Below are 20,523 nucleotides of genomic sequence, written 5' to 3'. Positions count from 1 at the left end.
AATAACTTCATGCCTATTCAAAGATAAGGAGTAAAAGATGATTACAAAATATTTCACGTTAGAGGTGCATATTGGTGTGTGTCAGTGCCACTGGCGGATGATGGTGATTATGATAATGATGTAACTTCCTGTCTACTAAAGGAAATAGTCTGGTTCTGGGTCTAGTCACTCTGAGTCAGATTTGCTTTCACCCTGAGGGGGTGCCCGAGGATGAACACAAGCCTGACCCAGTATAGATGTCGTGTGTGTACGTGTGTGTGTGCACGTGTGTACGTGTGTGTTCCTTCAGGCCCTTAGGTTTTCTTAGATGAAAGCTTGTGTTGGATATCAGACCACTAAACGCCTTTGCCAGTGGATGAAACACAACGCGACTTCTTCTGGTTTGTCCATCAAAGGAGCACATTCACACTGTTTACAGACTTTCTGCATACAGATGCTTACCTGACAGTTATTTACAAGCTTTTTTTTTTTTTTTTTTTTTTTAAATTAAGCCTAGTCTCATAGCATAAACTAAAAGATTTTAGGAGACCTTGTATGTTTTAAGGAATCCCTTGCAGGGACTTATCACCCTGGAAAGCAAGAAAAAAAAACAACATAAAAAATCAGATGATTCACGTGTCTTTGAAGAAACCATTTTATTGCACCAGCCTAACTGAGACCTTTTATATTTCCAACCAAGAACCATTTTCCCTTTTCTTGTGTTGTGTTTACAGGTAGTAATACAACCGAAAAGAGCTTTTTATTTAAGCTTGTTTTTTGTACCTCTCCATACCGATGCTAGGTGTATTCAACCTTGGAGAAATCCAATAGTTGCTTTCTAATTAGTGTCAGGTCCTCAGCTGAGATGTCATCCAAGGAACTCCTCCCAAGAGCAAAGAAAGAAACAAAAGCAGAACCTTTGACTTTAGCTTATGCTTCTTATAGCTTACCTTTACTGACACATTTTTCTCAATAAGCTGGTTACTCATTGGCATGTAAATGATTACTGATTAGTTGTTCACATCTGTCCTCAGAACCAGCTAATCTTGCAGGACCAAGGACAGCAGTCACATCAATCAGCAATCATATAAACATGAAGAACTTTCTAAATAATGCATCTATCATAGTTTAAAAAGCTCCAATGGTTTACATGCTAATACGATTAAAATGAGGGCATTTGCTTCATTGCCAGGGCAGCATGTTGGTTAGCACTGTTGCCTTGCAGCAAGAAGGTCCTGAGTTCAATTCCACCATCAGGCCGGGGTCTTTCTGTGTGGAATTCGCATGTTCTCCCCGTGTTTGCGTGGGTTCTCTCCGGGCACTCTGGCTTCATCCCACAATCCAAAGACATGCAGTTAGTGGGGATAGGTTAATTGGAAACTTTAAATTGCCCATAGGTGTACTTGATCAAGGATCTACCCTGCCTCTCACTCTAAGACAGCTGTGATAGGCTCCAGTCCCCCCACCCTGTGACTCTGAAAAGAAAAGCAGAAGAGAGGAGATAGATTATTTTATTTCCTGCCCACTTATGGAAGCCAATAATTCACCCTTTTCTGGTTCAACACAGCCACCCATGATCCATCCATGCGCAAAATTACTGTAAGGAAATTATTTACCCAGTTTTGTGCAGAATCCTCCTTCACTACCTTTGTGAAAAAATAGAACACAATGAATGCTAAAAATGCTCTTTTGGCTGACTGGTTAACAAGCAGATGATTGCTGTTGTTTTCATACGGCATCCTTATAAAATGACACGTGGCCAAATTGTGTGTGTCTTAGACCTTTACCCTCTCCTTTTCTCCTTTTCTTTTCTCTTTCAGAACCTGGCGTCAGCAGGAACCTCCAGTTCCTTCAGAGCCCGACCCGAGTAACAGCTCTGCTGGGATCAGATGCGGTGCTTGAGTGTTCAGCCTCTGGTTACCCGACTCCGAGCATCCAGTGGAGGAGAGGAGAGGAACTGATTCAGAGCTGGTCTGTCTGCTTTACTGTGTTAATCCATGTTTAAACCACCAACAGCACACATCTGATTTTACCCACACTGATCCCAGTATGGCCCAGTGATTGCTATGCCCTGGTGGTAAATGTTTGAATGATTATGCGTATTCATAGCATTATATTTTTTCATTCCTTATTACAGTATTAGAGTTATTACAACATATTAGCGAGTCACTAATACACTGAATTACCTTTTTTTAGTATGACCAATAGACAGCTGTAGTAAAACTAAAGTTTTGGACTCTTTATGTAAAAATAAATAACCTGAAACAACTTTTGTAAACAACCTTTTGGGGCAGTCTTCACTGACCCTACTTGCCCAAATTTCACCAAATAAATTGGAAGAGATAACAGTAAGAACAAGATTTAGAATAAGACTTAATAAGAAGTTTTTATTTATATTCATATTCCCTAATTCTTCTTTAACACTGTTTGTCCCCTCTCATTTTCACCCACTCTTTGTCTCATCTCTGTGTGTGTAGTCAGTCCTTGTCTCTTTTTTGGTTTACCTTTGGCCTGTGTCTAGTTTGTAGTGGCATGCCTAGCTCTTACTCAGCACAATTATAGGAACCCATATGAGCAAGCACTTTGGTGACAATGGGGAGGAAAAGCTTTTAAAAGGAAGAAACCTCCAGAATAACCACACTCAGGCCATCTACCACGACCGGTTTGAGTGGGGGGAGGAAGACAGGACCAAGACATGCTTTGGAAGTGAGCCAGAGATTAATGATGACTAATCATTAAATGCAGAGTGGTGTATAGACAATAGAATAGGCTTTTATTGACATTGTACAACAAAAATTTGGGTGTTCCACACAAACGGTGCAGGAATAAATATAAATATTAAGACAGCAAGAATAAATAACAGACAAGGAGAGTACATACAAGCAAGTGGAATATATACAAAACAGGAAGAAGGCACACAATGTAAAAGGCACATTAGAGGACACATCGCAAAGTGCTTGAAAGTAGTGCAAAGGAGTAGAGTCTGTGTGCGAGTGGTCTGAGTGATGAGGGTTGCTCAGACCATGGTTCATGGCTTGGTGGGATTTGTTTGTTTGCTGTCCTGGCCAAGAGGATGAAGCTGTTTGTGAGTCTGATCGTGTGGGACCTGGTCGACCTGAGGCGGTCCAGAGGGCATTGGGTCATACAGGTGGGGGGGGTGTAATTGGTCGCCTGTGATGGCCTTGATTTTTCTGAGACAGGAGGATCTGACAATGGCATCCAGGGATGGCAGTCAATGATTTTTTTGGCAGTATTAATTACCCTCTGCACAGCCTTCCTTTTCTCAGTAGCGTACCTGCGTACCAAACACCCAGGCAGTAGGAGAGCTTACTGTCCACTGAGGAGAGGTAGAATTTCTGGAGCAGCTTGCCATACATTCATGTGTGGCTGGCAGTTTGCAGATGGAGATGGAAACTGAACTCGAACAGCTTATATTGCTGGAGCTTCAGAAAACCAAAATGCACAATCACAGAAACTGCAGACTAACACAGACATGAGGCGAAACAAAAATGGAACAGAGGAACAATGAGGACGTAAATACAGATGAGAGGATAGGAAACGGGTGGAGACACAGCTGCAACAAATCCAACTAATGAAAGAGGGGAAGCAAAACTGAACAAACACACATGGGATGAGGAACTGTCAAAATAAAACAGGAAGTGACATGCACACTGAGACAGACATGAGCTCTACATTAGGACAGCGAATAATCAGACATGGAAGCACACGACAGACAGAAGAGACAAAACACAGACTGGACACGAAAAAGGGAACAGGCATGAAAGCAAGCAATAACCAAAAGCTAAAACTCAGAGGCTCTTAAAAACTGAACATAACCATCTCTTTATTCCAGAGGATAAGAAAAGTCCAAACAAACTCAAAAACCATGACACAGCTTCTCGGGCAGGTTAGGTACTGCTGGGCCTTCTTTATTAGGGTGATGATGTTGTGGCTCCAGGTGAGGTGTATGGAGAACATATAGTGAATGAAAAAGGTGAGTGAAGATGCCCCCAGTAGTTTAGAGCTATTGCCGCATAACTAAGGGAGGATTCAGAGTCACCTGGGTCATATAGCCCTAACAATATGCTTTATCAAAAAGGAAAGTTTTAAGCCTTATCTTAAAAGTAGTGAGGGTGACTTTTCCCCAAATCCAAACAGGAAGCTTGTTCCACAGAAGAGAAACATGAAAGCTGAAGGATCTGCCTCCCATAGTATTTTTAAATACTATAGGAACCACAAACAAGCCCACAGTCTGTTGGGGTTTTATAGGTAGTATGAAATCTTAAAGATAGGATGGAGCCTGATTATTTAAGAACTTGGATGTGATGAAAAGGATATAAATGATTTATATCTTAGTTTTGTAATGTTTGGTTATCATCATTTGTGGTCCCCATCATGTTTCTCTTTCTCGCTGTCTCTGTGGTTGTCTGGTCCTGTTAGTTTTATCAGGTGACTCTTGTGTCCTCTCTCAGTCATGTCTCTGTGTTTATGCTTTTGCTACATAGAGTTTGCATGTTTTGAGTCTGGGTCTCTGTCTATAAGCTTATGTTCCCTGTCTAATTTTGTCTCATGTCCCATGTGTATTTTGTTTTGCTGTTTGTAGATTCTGTTCACCTGTGTTCTCCAGGTGTTTCCAATCTGTTCTTACCTCATGTGTGTATTTAAGTCTTCCATCTTCTTTTGTTCATAGTCATGTTGTTGTCATACTTCTCCTTGCGTGTGATCTGTATTATCAGTATTGGAAACTAGTAAGTTTTTGATTTGTGTGAGAGTTTTGGTATTTTTGTATCTCCCTCCTTAAAATCCAGCAATAAAACTGTTTTATGTTCAGTCCTGTGTTCTGCAATTGGGTCCACAGTTTGCCAGCCACACACTGACTCATGGCAGAAAGTGTGTGGCCAGTCTTCTCTGACCTCCAACCTTAACAAATCATTTTTAAAGAATTGTTACTCAATATGTATTTTTGCTTTTATGGACCATTATCTGTAAACTGTAGAGATGGTTGTGTTGGAAAATCCCAGTAGATTATTGGTTTTTGGAATATTCAGACCAGGCTGTCTGGCATAATGAACCATGCCAAGTTCAAAGTCACTTAAATCCCCTTCCTTCCCATTTCCAATGCTCTGTTTGTACTTTATCACATTGTCTTGACCATATCTACATGCCTAAATGCACTGAGCTGCAGCAATGGGTCAGATAGTTGCGTAGATCAGTTGCATGGGCAACAAGTATATATAGAAATAACTTATTATTAAGGTATCAAAGCTAGGCTGATCGTTCCTCTATGCAAGTAACAAAGAAGCAATAATGAAATGCAAAAACTCTTTCCTCCCTTTTAGGAACAAGAAGTACTCTCTACTGGCGGGCAGCAACTTGATCATCAGAAGCGTCACTGACGACGACTCTGGCAGTTACAGCTGTACAGCCTCCAACAAGAACCACAACATCACTGCACACGCTGAGCTCAGTGTACTAGGTGAGGAAATACAATACAACCCTTTCCCACCAGGCGCATGACAGTCCTTACTTGGTCAAATATCAACTTATGTCCTAACTTGGATAGAAAAACAAGAACACACAAAGTTTCCTGTGTAAAATTAAAGAGCAAAACTGTGTCACTTACCAATGCTCCTTAGGTAAAAAAGGAAAAAAAAAAAAACAAGAGTTGTTCCACCTCTGTGGAAATAAAAAAAAAAATGAATAAAAATGAATAAGCAAACAGAATAGGGCGAAAACAGTTGGCATTGCTACATTGACAGATAACCTCCAGAATCAAATGCAGTGTTGTTGTTTTTCTGAGCTGACTGTTTGCTTCAGGAGGTTTTCATAAATAAAATATATTTGTATTTATTGTGTGACTGCTCCTCAGCAGCTTGTACATTCAAACTGAAGGTGCTCAAGGATTCTGTTGATTGTTTGGTTTGAAGCAATTATTTTCAAAATTTCTTTTTTCCTGAAATCTTATTCATTTCATATCAGTGCTAGCAGTTTTTACTGTGAAGCGATTGTGTAGAGGTAATTATGAACATCCTGGGACTGTAACTCAGCAGCTGTGGCAAACCGTTCCCCCCAAAGTTTACAGACAAAATATTTAAAAGGCTAAATGATAAACTGATATTGGTAAATATTGATAAATATGAAAATCACAATTTGAATGTCTAGAGACTTCTGTAGTTTTTATTTTATTTATTTTTAAATTCATCGTGTATTCAGATATCCCCTGAAAAAGTTCAGGTTCAACAAGATTAAATTAGTTGTAAAAACAGATGAAACTGAGAATATGTAACAGAAGAGTTCAGAATAATGACTCTTCACTGACAGAGAAATATATGCTAGAAAAGCTTTCTGGTGAAATATACAGATAAAACACTCTCTGTGTGGAGAGTAAGCAGCATTTAGCAGAAAAAGCCTGTTAATAATGTTCTTATGTGATGATGTACAAATTAGCCACGTACTTATATTGGTTAACTACGCGGAGCTGTAAATGTCATGTTAAAAGCATACAAGTCTGCTGATAGCTACAATGTGCACAGGTCATTCAGGTAAAGCCAGAGCTACAAATAAACTGAGTCAATTTTTAATCCATGATCTAACTGAGGAATCACACCTGTGGTAAAAATTGGTTTCCCCTCATTGTTAATACCACTAACAAAACAAAACAAAAACTATAGACTGTGGAAAGAAGAATTGAGGTATCCACTCTGGATTTTGAGAATTACACCTCTGCTAAATATTTAAATAAAAGGTCTTGCCAGAATCAGAATCAGAAGAGAAGCTGGTTCTTTAGGGCTGGTAGTGTCAATTTGAAACCAAGCTGAAACCTGTATTCCAGATCAGAAAACAAACTTCTAGAAGTCTGAAACAAAATGTTCTCATCATTAATTGTGCCCTGATTTGTGTGTAATTCTGTCACAAAACCAGAAACTAATTGTTTGTGTTAAGGTCTTACACTCTAAAAAATGTTTTGTTGGCTGAACTTAAAAAAATTGAGGTAACAATTTCCACTCAGCTTTTTAAGTTACAAATTTTGCATATTATTAAGTAAATCCAGCAAGTAATTTTTAGGTTTGGCTAACTCAACTGGTTCAACAAACCAACATGATTTACTTTGACCTGTAAAAGCATAATTAAGTTTAAGCAACCTAATATTAATTTAGAATTTCTGGTAATACTGAGTTGACAAATTACATTAGTTGAGTTAATCTAACTTACTTTTTTACATATATCCTACTCACAGTTATCCATGCAAACATAGCCATTTAAATTATTCCAACTGATGAAACAGTTTATTGCATAACATTTTCAAAGTAATACACTTCTGTGTGATACAACATAAATCAAACATTACAGCAGCCCTTTAATTATCAATGAGTGGGCAAAAACAATAATGTATTTCAGTACAATTCCTCCACAAACAACCTCAGTAACAAAAGAAAATGTAGCATGTTTATTACCTGGACAAGGTGTGTTGAATCAGAAGCTAAAACATACCAATTCACTTCGTTTTTCTTACTCCACAATGGTGTCTACAACTTCTGATTAACTGAACACACCAGCCAATCAACAGTGTTTAGTTATTAATAGAAACAAGCAGAGCAGTGGGGCCTGATGACCGACTTTGAGAACCACTATAAAGATTTGTAAAGGTATATTAAATAAAGCAGCAAATATATATATATATATATATATATATATATATATATATATATATATATATATATATATATATCAAGTCTTCCAAATAACAATAATTTTAAATCACACCCTTCTAAAATACCTCAGAAAACAAACATTGCAACGTAAGGCAATTTGTTCTTGCAAATCTGCTTATTATTAAACATTAATTTTAACCTAGCAACTTGGTAAATATCACAGAATCAAGAAAATTACAAAACATGTTAATATTTAACAACGCAACAATCCAAAGGTAAGGTTATATGTATTATGAACTCTCAAAACTACACTTGTAGTCAAACTACACTTGTCTAAGACTGCATAAAAAACACAAGCATCAGCACATCTGAATATTGCAGCCTAAATTACATTGGTTTTATAACAGAAGTTTGTACTTAAGAGACATTACCCGTGGGCTGGCTTTAAGCCCATCAAGTTCCAGAAACACCTTCTGGAATACCTCTAGAGTGTTCTTTACTTGTTTGGGGTAGCTCAGATTGAGAGCGTATATAAGTCCCATCATTAAGGCACATGCTCTGGGCACATCAAGGTCTTCCAGGACAGCTGTTCCTTCGATCACAATTTTAGCGACGGCTGGAAGAGACACTGCTGCACGTCTGGTGACTACAATCTTTACCACTTCTTCTGATAACTGTTCTTCACCATCCTGGCAAGTAGGTTAAAAAGAAACATGTCGGTATTTTATGTGCTATTTAAAAATATAACACAACAATGTGAGATTTACCTACCAGCTGTTCTCTGAAGAGATCCTCTTCTTTCTCTTTCAAATACACATCAGGCAACGGATTGCGACCTCTCTTCTTGTTTCCACCGAACTCTGGAGAATAAAAAAAGTTTACTAGGCCAAAAGTCAAACATATTACATTTATAGGACTAGTGTTTTCCTAATTATTGATTTAATTTTTGTTTTTAACAAATAAACAATTTAATTTTTATAACTTGAATTTAATCTGTTACATACTGCCCTGCTTTCAATGCACCCTTTGCTAGCAGTAGGATAAGGTGAGTGAAAGTAAATGTAACCTAGATTTGGAGACTATTTCAAACAGTTTTTGTTGAGTTCTAAGGACTATAAAAGACTACAAAGGCTTATCGAGGCTTTTGAGTTAACAAGTTATTTTAAGTATAAAACCTTCTCTAAAACACTACAAAGAAACACTGAAAAGATGAATCCAAAATTCAAAAAATAAATAAATAAATAAATCTACAGACTGTAGTTTAAAATTGGAAAAATTGTGTCATATCCAAATGTGTGAGAGAATTTTCTTTTTAATTATTTGAAGACCACTGTTGACATGCCACAATCCCACACTTCACATTATGCTTACAATTACAGAAGGTAACAAAAGCAAGTCGTGTGTGCACACACACAATTTTGTTTTTTCTTGCTAGGTCAACTAACTTTAACCTCAGGCATATTTCACATTTGAGCTTAAAATATCAGTACATTTGATAGAAATACTTTTACTCACATAAATACTCTGGCATAAATTCACCACATTTCACTCTGTCAGTAATTAGTTACCTCACCCAAGACCTTGGAAACACAAATTTACTCTGACACCATGATAAAAATGCAGGCAGCTGCTGACTGGTTAATTTGAACATATACAGGTTCAAATTGAACATGCTCTGCTGTCTGCAAGGTCTATCAGCTAACCAAATGCACCCTGACAAGTGACAAATTTTAAGTATAAGTGGAAAAATTGACAATGTACTCTGTATTTGCGAGGAACGTTTGCTAGCTAAAAGAAAGCTAGCTAACAACTTTAACTTTAGCAACTTTACTATGCTAAACTATGATTAAAACCATCAAATTTAAAGTGTACAAATATAACTTGTAATTAATCTATTTTGAAATTCAATGCTTAGTTAACTCACCGAACACAGTCTAGGGGAAACACACCTCTACTCCCACAAAGTGATAAGAATGCAGTAGAGATGGCACGATATCACTTTTTTATGTCCGATACCGATACCGATATCATGAATTTGGATATCTGCCGATACCGATATGAATCCGATATAGTGTTTTTTAATCAATAAAACTGTTTTTTAATATCTTGCTGCATTTTGTATAAGTTCATACTCAAGTTTAAATAAACAACAGAAAGAAAGCTATTCTGTTATACCTGTGTGTAAAAAGTACACTGCGCCCAAAATATTTCATAGTTCAGCAACACTGATCAATCTAATAAACTTAAACCTGCTCCATCCTTCCTATTCTGGTATTTTAAAGAGTACTTAGCAGAAATATTAAGCAACCTAACTAATAGGGTTGCAAACTACCAGCAAAAAAAATTAAAAAAATAGGGAACCACCCTCCACCCTCCACTTCGTGATGCTTAATCGATGTAATCAACTTTAATTTGATGCAGTGTGAAAAAAAAAATGCACAGAAATAAATTATTTTTTCAAGAATAATTAAATAGATTCAACATCTTTCTTCAACAGAATTGCAGAATTCACAGATGGTACTTTCCCAAAGGAAAAAGTACTATAGCTTACTAGGGTATATTAGACTTAATAGTTACTATATACAGTAATGGACTTCTATACATTTTACATCAGATTAAAACTTTGGGTGTAAGATTCAGATAATTATTTATTAAAAGCTAGACATTTTAAATGAGAATAAGAAAGAAAAGTATGTCTTTGTGCCCCCTTTTCCCTGTTAATGCCCTATCGGCCCCCCTGGCTAAACTTTGCTAGATCCGCCCCTGCACAGTTACCAGCCGTCAGCTACGTAGAAAAAGATCCTGGAGTAGAAAGTAATATTAAATAAATTCTAACAACAGATTCTCAAGCTTAAACGTGCTGCTGTTGTTCAGCCGCTGATTTCCTCTTTCTGGTGCAAAGTGGGCCAAAAGCAAAGAAGAGAGACGGAGTCGCGACAGAAAAGCCGATCAGCTGATCATTAAGCAGTTTCATGAAGTAGCGGCAGGAGAGAGAGAGAGAGAGAGAGAGGCACTTGCTCCATATATCGGTTGTTAAGCTTAAGGCGGGAATGCTTTACAAACATTCAGAGAGGAACTTACACACTTGCTTTACTTCTCTCTGGGATAACTTCCTCAGAGATGAAATGCTGGTTTGGTAGCGAGACTACAAATACACACAGCCGCTGTATCACATGACCACACTGCTCCGACGTGCTACGGTTATGAGATGAGTTAAGCCATGTCGCAAGTTTTGTGAGGTGCTTTTTTGATATTTAATGGATAGGATTACATTTTTTTATTTCTCGCCGATATCCGATCCAGTAATTTAGGTCAGTATCAGACCGATACCGATACGTAATATCGGATCGGTCCATCTCTAGAATGCAGACAACTGCTAAGCCTGTGATGATACGAACATATGCTACGGGGTTACCCTCTGCTGTATGCATGGTCTCATACACACCTATGGCTAACCAAAGTAACCACCAGAGTGACAGATTTCATTGACAGATTTCATTAACAACAGGAAAAAATACAAACTCTCTTTTATACTTTTATAGAGTAACAACTAGCATAACACAGAGTGTCAATTCACATCATGTAGCTGCCATTGTCAGACTAAACTTAAGCAGTAAATTCCTGTAACTACTACATATTTATAAAAGACTATAAAACAAGAAACTTACCAGGTAGTGGTGCCAACCTCTGTTTTTTTCCGTTTCTTCTTTTTTTATGGCAGTTGTAATTATTTTTTCGTTATGGTGCAGTTATGGGCAGTTCAAACTCACTTTTACATGTTACACAAACTTAATATTTTCTGTTGTTGATTGATGACAAAAGTATTTTGTTCAATATACTCAAACATTTAAGTTAAGGAGGTGTTTATTAATTTCTGTGTTGCACTGACTTTTAACATTGATTAGTCAACTCACTGAAACGTGTACATGTAGACAACTTACTTTTTTAAGTAGAAAAATGCTTTTTTGTTAAGTTCTACCTACAGACACCATGAATATTTTTTAGAGTGTAGGATCACAAAACTATTTCCCAAGATAAAACTTTTATATAATTTGGGATAAATAATGTTCTAAATTGTTATTTTCCTCTAATTACAGTAAAATGTCTTTGTAGCATCTTTCAAAACGTTGTTGTTTGCTTCACAGATGTAGGCTTACCCTAAAATTATACGGATATATTCACATCAAGCTTTGCGAAAGCTAAACTTCCCCCAGGCTTCGTACAAGACTGAAAGCAATCTATATTTGTAGTTGAATCCCATCAGGCTGCTGCTGTGCTTTAAAGTCAGCACAATCTGTAGGGAAGTTTATCGTGCATGAAGTCTCTCAGCATCACCTCAGGAACAGCGCTGGACTGCAGGGTGAAATTTGTCCTGCGGTGACCAGAGCCAGAATTAGGTCAGTGGTCAAATGACGCCCACTGGGCTGAAAATACTTTTCCCCCCCACATAAACACACATAAAAAATTTAAAAAAAAGCTGTCAGTGCCAGTAACAGTGAACTCATTTGTGTCACGAGCAGTTAAACATGACTGTTACAGCAATTTGTTTTTGCACCACTCGTGTTTGTGAGGAGTCAGCGAGAAGTCAGTGCCTCAGGCAGAGGAAGTGTTCGGGGGGATTTGCATGTGCGGCTTACTTAAATTAGCTTTCAGTCCTGTTTTAAAGTGCTCACCTGGACCAAGGTAAGGGAACTCAGAGCTATTTTTCCTATAGACTACTATACAACGAGCAATTCTTTGCAACCAGAGAAGTCGCCCCCTGCTGGTCAAGAATGCAGGTTTAAGGCCCATTTATATTGTCTTCACTTTTCAGACTTAACAGCTACATCAGTCTTTTCTGCTTTCTGTAGTTTGAGGAAAGGATAAATGTGAAATATTCTTTAAGTGGATTCAAGTTGCAGAAACTTTATCCCAGATGACCCTATATTCTTTTTGCACAACTTAATTGGCATTCTCATTTAGTTAAATGGCAGGGCTTTGTTTTTTTCACACAGAACTAAAGTTAGGAAGTGACAGACAGAAAAGTTTTCTTGCCACATGAAGACATTAGGTCTTCTTCAGACTAGCTGATGAACAGGTGTTTCTTTTAATGCTGTCAGTACCACAAGATTTTTCCATACAATTAGAATCCGTGATAGCACCTCTAATGAAACACAAGCTAGTCTTATTTTTCTACAGCAGAGAAAGCTGAAATCAAACAGAAGCAGCTGTTGTTTGTTGGACTCGGGAGAAAATCTGCAAATTAACCTTCGGGTATTTTCAGTCTCCTTCCAGCTGGGCCTCTCTGCTCGTCTCTGTCCTTTCATGTCTTTGTCTCGGTGTCCCCTCTGAGTCTTTCTCTGTGCTCGCACCGCATTCATATTCTGTTTACACGCCACTCTCAATGGCCACCGCCGGCAAACATCACATGATGTTTACAATAAACAGGAGAAGAGTCTGCGTCTTCAGTGTGTCACGCCTCAAATCTGATCATAAAGTGCCATGTTCTGACATGTAAACACGAGTTTACACACATTTCCAAAGTGTGTGTATTTGTTCCTGAAATGTACCGTAACACACAATGGTCCCAGAGACTGTGTTGGTTTGTGTTGACAGAGAATTTCAGGAGGAGCCTTCATATGTAAAGGAGAGAAGCCTTTTAAAAAAAGCTCTTGAATCTTTGTTTTCTTCTGCTTATGCAGCTCAGAGTTACAGAGAAATGGGTGAAAAAAAGTGTCCACATGTGTCTTTCCTCTTATAGATGTGAAATAGCAATAAGCTGGATGAGCTGGCAGTGAACGGAAGGCTCTGCTCTTTTATTCTCTAATAGCTAATGTGCAGTCACTAATATATATTGATCCACTATTCCTGAAAACAAACATTTTTTTTTACATAAATCTCTAAAGGCAAAGGTTAAAAAGGGATAATTTGGGGTTGAGAAGCGACGTCCCCTGATTCCCCAAAAAGAGAAGCATTTAACAAACAATAATTGCTCAAAAATAAAAGGCTTAAAGCGCACTGTTCTGCTCATTTCAGCTCCAGTTTTATTTTATTTTTGGATTTTACTAGAGCAGCTGTGTATAATGCAGTTTAAAATAATGCTTATTTGTGTTTTAGTTCTATTTAATTCGATTAAATTGAATTCTATTTATATAGCACGAAATCACAGTTGCCTCAAATTGGTGTATATTTTAGGGTAAAGACCCTATAATAAAAGAAAGAAACCCCCAGCAATCAGCCAACTATCTGTGAGCAAGCATATTGTGACAGTAGGAAAGAAAAACCTTGTAACAGGAACACACAGCACCGGGCTCAGGGAGCGGCAGCTATCTGCCACAACTGGATGAGGATGATGGGAGTTGGACAAAAAATCATGTTCTGAACTGTTTTAGCCCCCCCACCAAGTTTTTTTTTTCCTGATCAATTGCCACACAACACACAAGTGTAAAGCAAGTGGGTGGGGCTTGCGTGCAACTCATGGATGTAAGGCCAAGATAAGTGTATACGCAATAACCTCTGCTATACAGAGCCAGGAATATAGAAAACTGTGAAGCTGGGCATTGAAAGCTTGTACTTGTACATACACTAACATTGTAACATGTTTTGTATTGCAACAGTAAAATAATTAAAAACATATTAAACTCCCTTTAAGTCACAATAGTGGCTGCCGTCTGCCCGTCCTTTACCATGGAGTCCTTTGTACAGCTACGGTACTTTCTTGAAAATTTATTTAACTGCACTCTAATCTCTGTGCAATTAAATGTCTGAGTGGGCTAGGGTTGAATGAAAGAAAATGTTCAGCTAAGGCTGCCAAATGAAGAAATCCAATTCAGACAGATTTGAAATCAAAGCAAACTTTAATCAAAGTTACTTGCACGCACACTAGAAAATAGCTGGATAATCAGCAATAAATCCAACATAAGATGATGAAACAGAAGAACAGCAACTTAAAACAAAAACAGGGATACATGGAAACACTGTAAATGAGGTGATAACTCAAGTAGGTGAATAGCAAAGGATAAATGCTAAAAGAAAAAGCATGACATGAACTGTACCAGAGCCTGCAGGAGGTGGGTGGGATTGATGGGGGGCATATAAAGCACATGACTGTCACACTAGAGACGTTTCATCTACACCTCTGTCACTTGTTAAGCTCAGACAATAAAGAAAAATACTTTTTTAACCCTGTAGGCACTCAGATGTGCTTTTGAATTTTCTACCTGGAAAATAATAAAATAAATGAATATAAATCAGTCGGTAACGGCTCCACACCTGTAAGGCCAAACAGCCTGGGGCTGTCACTTGGGGAGTTTTGAAATAGAATTAAAATCCTTGTCCCCATCATAATGTCAGTGAGCAGAAGCCCCATTGCAGTAACTCAATTAATGATGATGTTAGCACAATGATGGAGCCTACGGCTATTATTACAAAGAACAATTATAAACAGACACATAAAAAATACTGAAAGTCAAAGCAACCATTTTAATAACTTTAAATGAGAACTACAATTACTCTACACATAATGGGCTCAGGACAATCTTCTCAGGACAACAATTATCACATCTTTGAACAAATAATTGAGCTGAACCTTTCTCCAGAGTGAACTTTGTGTCTTCTCTCTATAATGGCAGCTTTTCTTTCTGCAAAGCAGTGTCAGTAACCACATGCAAGTCTTTACAGAGGGAAAAAACAAAGGATTAAGCAGATGTAAGAAGAAGGGGGAGAATAAGGAAAAAGAATTCAACTTTGTGGAGTAAAGCTGGTGCATTTCTGATAAACACATTTCTGATACACTTTGTGCATTTTAATCCATCTCTCCATCATTTCCCCTCTTTAAATGTTTTTTGATTCCTTATTTCAGAGCTGAAGGTGGTATGGTATTAAACTGAAGTTTCTCTTATCATGACGAGCCTCGAGCGATCTGTAAATCCACTCTCAATTTATTCATTCATCCCTCCTGTGTCTGCCTTTTATCTCCGTTTGCTTCATCTGCAAATTAAATATATTTGATAACGTGAGCAGTTTACCTACACGCTCCATTTACACACTTTCTCTGCATATTAATGGACAAAATAACACGAAGATACATACATACACCGGAAACATTCCTCTGAGATTTCTATACGAAATGTCGTCATCACACAGTTTCTACAGATTTGTTGGTATCGCATCCATAATGACAATCTTCCATTCCACCAAATCCCGAACGTTCTTCATTGGACCAAGAGGAACAACTGAACAGGTCTACCTAAGACAGTGCTCTGTGAGTGTTCTGAGGTCCTCATGACTCACAGAAATATGGAGATGATTACAATCAAATTTCATAAATGCTTCACATTAAAGGTCTTCGAGCAGCTGAGCAGGAATGTTATCTCGCTCTTGTTGGAGGCTTTTAATGTGAAACGTCTTCAGGAGATCCTAATTTGCCTTGAACTCTTATAAAGTGGCAGGAAAGTAAAAGTAAAGAGAAAAATGTGCTTCAAAAAGAAACTGAGGTGGCGTCATATTTAGCGTTTGTTTTTTATTTTTATACACATATTCAGTCTCTTCATAACCTGCATTTAAATTTTTTGCATGGTGCCATAAATGCTGCATATACTTTTTTTATCAGCTCATTAGTGTTAAGGATTTGGAAATGAAATCTCGCTGTTTATGGCCTCTAAAACATTTTACTGAGTTCAAAAGTCCTCTGAGGACAAAGTAAACAGTTCAAGAGTGTTTATTGGTGCTTCCTCTTTAAGTTTAAAATATAAGAAGTCATAAAAACCCTACATATTAATGACAAAGTTTCCCGGACATGTGAGCGACTCACTTCCCCAGTGTCTCCCCTACATTGGCATTAAACTAAGAAATATGTTGTGCTAATATGCCCCATTACACTTTGTTTTTTTGCTAAATGGAGGCAGTTAGATGCTGATGAATATCCACAGCTAGGTGAAGTATGGAGATGTGTGTGTTCTGACTCCACAGGGCAGTGACCATGATTAGATGATTAGGATAACGAATGTGTGTGTTGTTTTCCATAATAATGAGTGCAGCCCGGCTCATTAGCCACTTCCTGTTAGCAGCTTAATGAAAGCTGTGAGAAACAAAGCCAGCGCTGCAGCTATCAGTCATATTCACGGTGCTGCTGTCAGCACAGCCAGCTAATATTTCAGGAGGATGCTAATAGAAAAAAAACAAGACAAAAGCATCTTACAGGTCAGAGGAGAAATGTTTATTTTGTTATTGTAAAGATTTTATAGTGTTATCATGAGAGGTTCTTCTTGCTTTCATAGCTTTTACTGGTTGTTTTTAATTGCAGGGTATTGTTGTATTATTTTAATATTATATATGGGATTCCAATGCTGTTACAGTATTTATGACATAATCTGTTTTGAAATATGAACTCATTTTCAGTAAATCTGCAAAATAGAATGAACTCAATAAGACTGAAGAAAATAGCAGATATTAGCTTTGCGTTAGATTTGACTAAAAATAATCAAACGATCCCTCCAAGAATCGAATGCCGTTCTTATGGTGACTGTTGAATGCTGCCTTGTTTGATGAGTCAGGCTTCACTAAATCAGCTGAATAACATTAGCTTACTTGCTAACACAGACAAAATATATGATCCCCCAGCATAACCAGCTGTACACAGTGAACTTCAAGCAATCTTGTTGCCTTCGAAATTGTTCCTGTTTGATGTCTTCTTCTGTTTTTTTCTTTTTTTTTCTTTTCTTCTTATGCTTGGTTGCCTGTTTTCTTTTCTTTTCTTTTTTTTATGGCTGTCCCGTTTGGATCTTTAGCCATCAGAATTGTTGTCTGAAGGCCAAGAAAGATGCCAAGCGGATTTACTTTACCAATTGGATCATCATGGCCTTGCCATATTGGTCCATTTGATTGACCTTTATTATAATTATGTATTTATTTTATTTTATTTTCGGTTGTTACAGACATGACTGGGGGATGGGACAGGGAGAAAGAATGAAAGAAAGAGAGGGAGAGAAAGAAAAATAGAGGGGAGAAAAGATGGTGAGAAAGGGGGGAAGAAAAAAAAAGAAAAACAAACAAAACACCTGGCTCACCTGTATGGAGATAAGAAAAAACAGAAGAGAAAACAAATAAAAAAGAGCAACATAATAAATACAACATCATCACAATAAACTAGCTAACGGTAGATATTAAATATTACATGTTATTGTGCAGTACGCAAGATCGACAGCGCACAATGTGCTTTGAGGTAGCAGCCAAGAAAGGTGTAGTTTGTGTCTGTGTACACCCGTGTGTACACCTGTGTGCACACCTGTGTGGATCAGCACGTTTGTATTCAAAAGGTTTCTCCATGTAACGATCTGCTAGGGAGTGTGGGGAGCCATAGCCCCGCCCCCCAGGGCATGAAGCAGGTATGGAGGAGATCAAGGCCCCAGAATACGAGGACCCAAGGAGGACCACCAGGGGGACCTGTTTGATGTCTTCAAAGCAGTTAGTGTGCTAACAGTCTGCTATTGCATATAATTGCTATCTTGATACCATTCATTAATTCGTTGTCATTATTTAACTATGATAAATAATTGCCATTTCTTACAAATCTTCATACAAAGAAAATCCGATTAAACAGAAATTAGCATGAAGTGCTTACATTTCGAGTCAAAACTAAATTCTTGTAAATGTGAAACAAATTCAGAAATTCCTCCACAAATAGTGATATAGTTGCTGCAGAGAAGCACAATGACCCAGAATGACTTTGTGTACCTTTTTTTAGAGGAATATAACCAGTAGCTGAGCTCATCAACGCAGGCTGACATTAAATGATTGCAGCTTGCTGGCAATCTGTCTGCATTTACAACGTGCCTCGAGGCAACTGCTGTAAACTGAATTAAATTGAATTGCAATTATATGCAAACCAATCTGATAGTGACTACAGTCGGTTCGAGTCAGACTGTGATTGTTTGGAGACAGGTTGCTCCCACCTAGAAATCTGTACATCATCTTGTAATGAAAAGATCCACCTAGAGACCTCTGCGTGTCCAGTTGGTCACAGCTACTTCTATTTGGTCTCAGACAGCAAAAAAATAAATTGCAGTCATCAGTCAATGACCAATTTTTTTTCTAGTCACGTGGAGGTTGCTGTTCTACCTTTAGTGTGACTGAGCCACGACGTTAGCTGCGTTGCTAACTGTTGACCCAGAGGAAAATTCAACTGATGTTCTTCTCATAGAAGATACTCCATAGGCTGTTACGAGCAACAGTCTGTGGTATTGGCAATAAAAATCAGTTAAATTATGAAACACAAGTTACCTAAAATAGCTGGACTGTTCAGGCAATCGTTGCTGCGAGCAGAAGTGAGTGATTCCTGAAGGTGCGACTGAAGCGTCACGTGCTTGCATTTAAAAGGAGAGCATTGTGGTGTAAATTGAAACAGTGTTAATGCAGCTACAGATTCACTGCAGTCACATGCACATGGGCACACAAACATGGCTAAACCACTAACTGCACACGCACACACAAAAACTAATTCACAGCAGCAAAACTGAGATTGGTTTAGTCTCTGTGGTCTGCAGTGATTGTCTCTCTTTGCTGTAGAATCATTAAGTCTCTCTGTTAAGAAAAAAAGAAGGATAGCAAACACACACACACACACACCCTCCTGGTTGTGGCCTGCGGGGTTCCTCTCCTGATTAATTACCGGCTCTGTGAATTACTGTGGGTGTTTTAGAAAACATTTAACAAGCTGCCAAACTCCCCCACTGAGCCGCCGGCCGGCCCCACCGCCGCTTGCCTAAAGAGACTGAAAGACATGAAAGAAAGAGCGGAGCGATAGAGGAGGCGGGGTCACGGGGCTCCTGTAGAGAGGGAAGTCTTCACTAATACAGAGGGAGGATTTAAGCGTGTCAATATGTCTGCCAGTGCAGCCAAGACCAGAACACTGTCAGAACGGACAAACTGCCAGAAGTGCCCCTGGCTCTCAGATATTTTAGAGTTGTCTCTTTGTGGCTTGCTGGATGAAAGCACAGTGTCCTGGAAAGTGTTTTTAGCATAAAAATAGCTTCAATTTAATTTGAAGTATCATGGGGAGTTGGAGGGAGCCGAGGGATGAATAACGCTTGAAACAAACTAATAGGCAATAAACAAAACAGTAAGTAAGTGAGGTTAAAGTTTAACTTAAAGTCTTTAAGTTGAAAAGTGTGTCAGCATCTACACGGATAACGTATGGTCATACTAAAGGTTTCGTATCCAGGACATAGGTAGAGACCTAGAAGCTACATTTTTTACTTGCCTTTTTACTTATTTTCTTACTTGCCTCAATGCTTTCTTCCTTCAGTAGATGCTTTTGTTTCTGTGGTACGTTTTGTTTCTTTGCGTTTCTTTTCTAGACAATAGTCAGAACATATCTCCAGTTCTTTCTATGTCTCCAACTGATAAATAATCCTTCCAAACATTTTTTGATCCAGAAGAACTCCAAAACCCTCATCTCTGGTAACATTTTCATGTAATTCAGTGTATGCCTTTGGAGTAATTCTGCCTACAAACACAAGAAAATCAAGTGAGACCTTTTAGAGGAGGAAATTCGGCAAAACTTTTGATAGAGGTATAAGGTTGGGAAAACATGGATTAGCATCTTACAATTTCCTTTAAGAGCTCGTGATAATTGACAAACAGATCGTATTACAAAACACCGTGAATGAGCCTAAAATGAGCACATGGTGTTCTCATCCCGTGGTGTCAGACCTTACATCTCACAGTATGTCTTTTCTTGATTTATTGTACAGACTACATCTATATTGTCTGCTGACCCAGGTTTATCAGCTGCCTTCTTTTTGGACCTTTGAAACACTTTGGTTTGGATAAAAATGTGCATGTTTGCAACATTGACCTCTAAGTTGAGAGTAAATGCCCTGGTCTCATCGATACCATGAACTGGTTTTCTGGA

At 38.1% G+C, this 20,523-nt stretch overlaps 1 protein-coding gene across 2 annotated transcripts in view; it reads left to right on the top strand.

The window, feature by feature from the left end:
- The window catches only part of dcc (DCC netrin 1 receptor), a 409,341-nt gene that overhangs the window by 180,675 nt on the left and 208,143 nt on the right, over positions 1–20,523 (top strand). For both annotated transcript variants that reach the window (XM_040000674.1, XM_040000673.1), the window contains exons 4-5: positions 1,800–1,950; positions 5,319–5,455. In XM_040000674.1, the coding sequence (XP_039856608.1) occupies positions 1,800–1,950; positions 5,319–5,455 (288 nt within the window). The remainder of the gene's footprint in view (positions 1–1,799; positions 1,951–5,318; positions 5,456–20,523) is intronic.

The sequence above is a fragment of the Simochromis diagramma genome, unplaced genomic scaffold (genome assembly GCF_900408965.1).
Source record: "Simochromis diagramma unplaced genomic scaffold, fSimDia1.1 OVJJ01000596.1, whole genome shotgun sequence".
In the NCBI taxonomy this organism is placed as follows: Eukaryota; Metazoa; Chordata; class Actinopteri; order Cichliformes; family Cichlidae; genus Simochromis; species Simochromis diagramma.
This window is presented reverse-complemented; position numbering and strand designations above follow the sequence as displayed.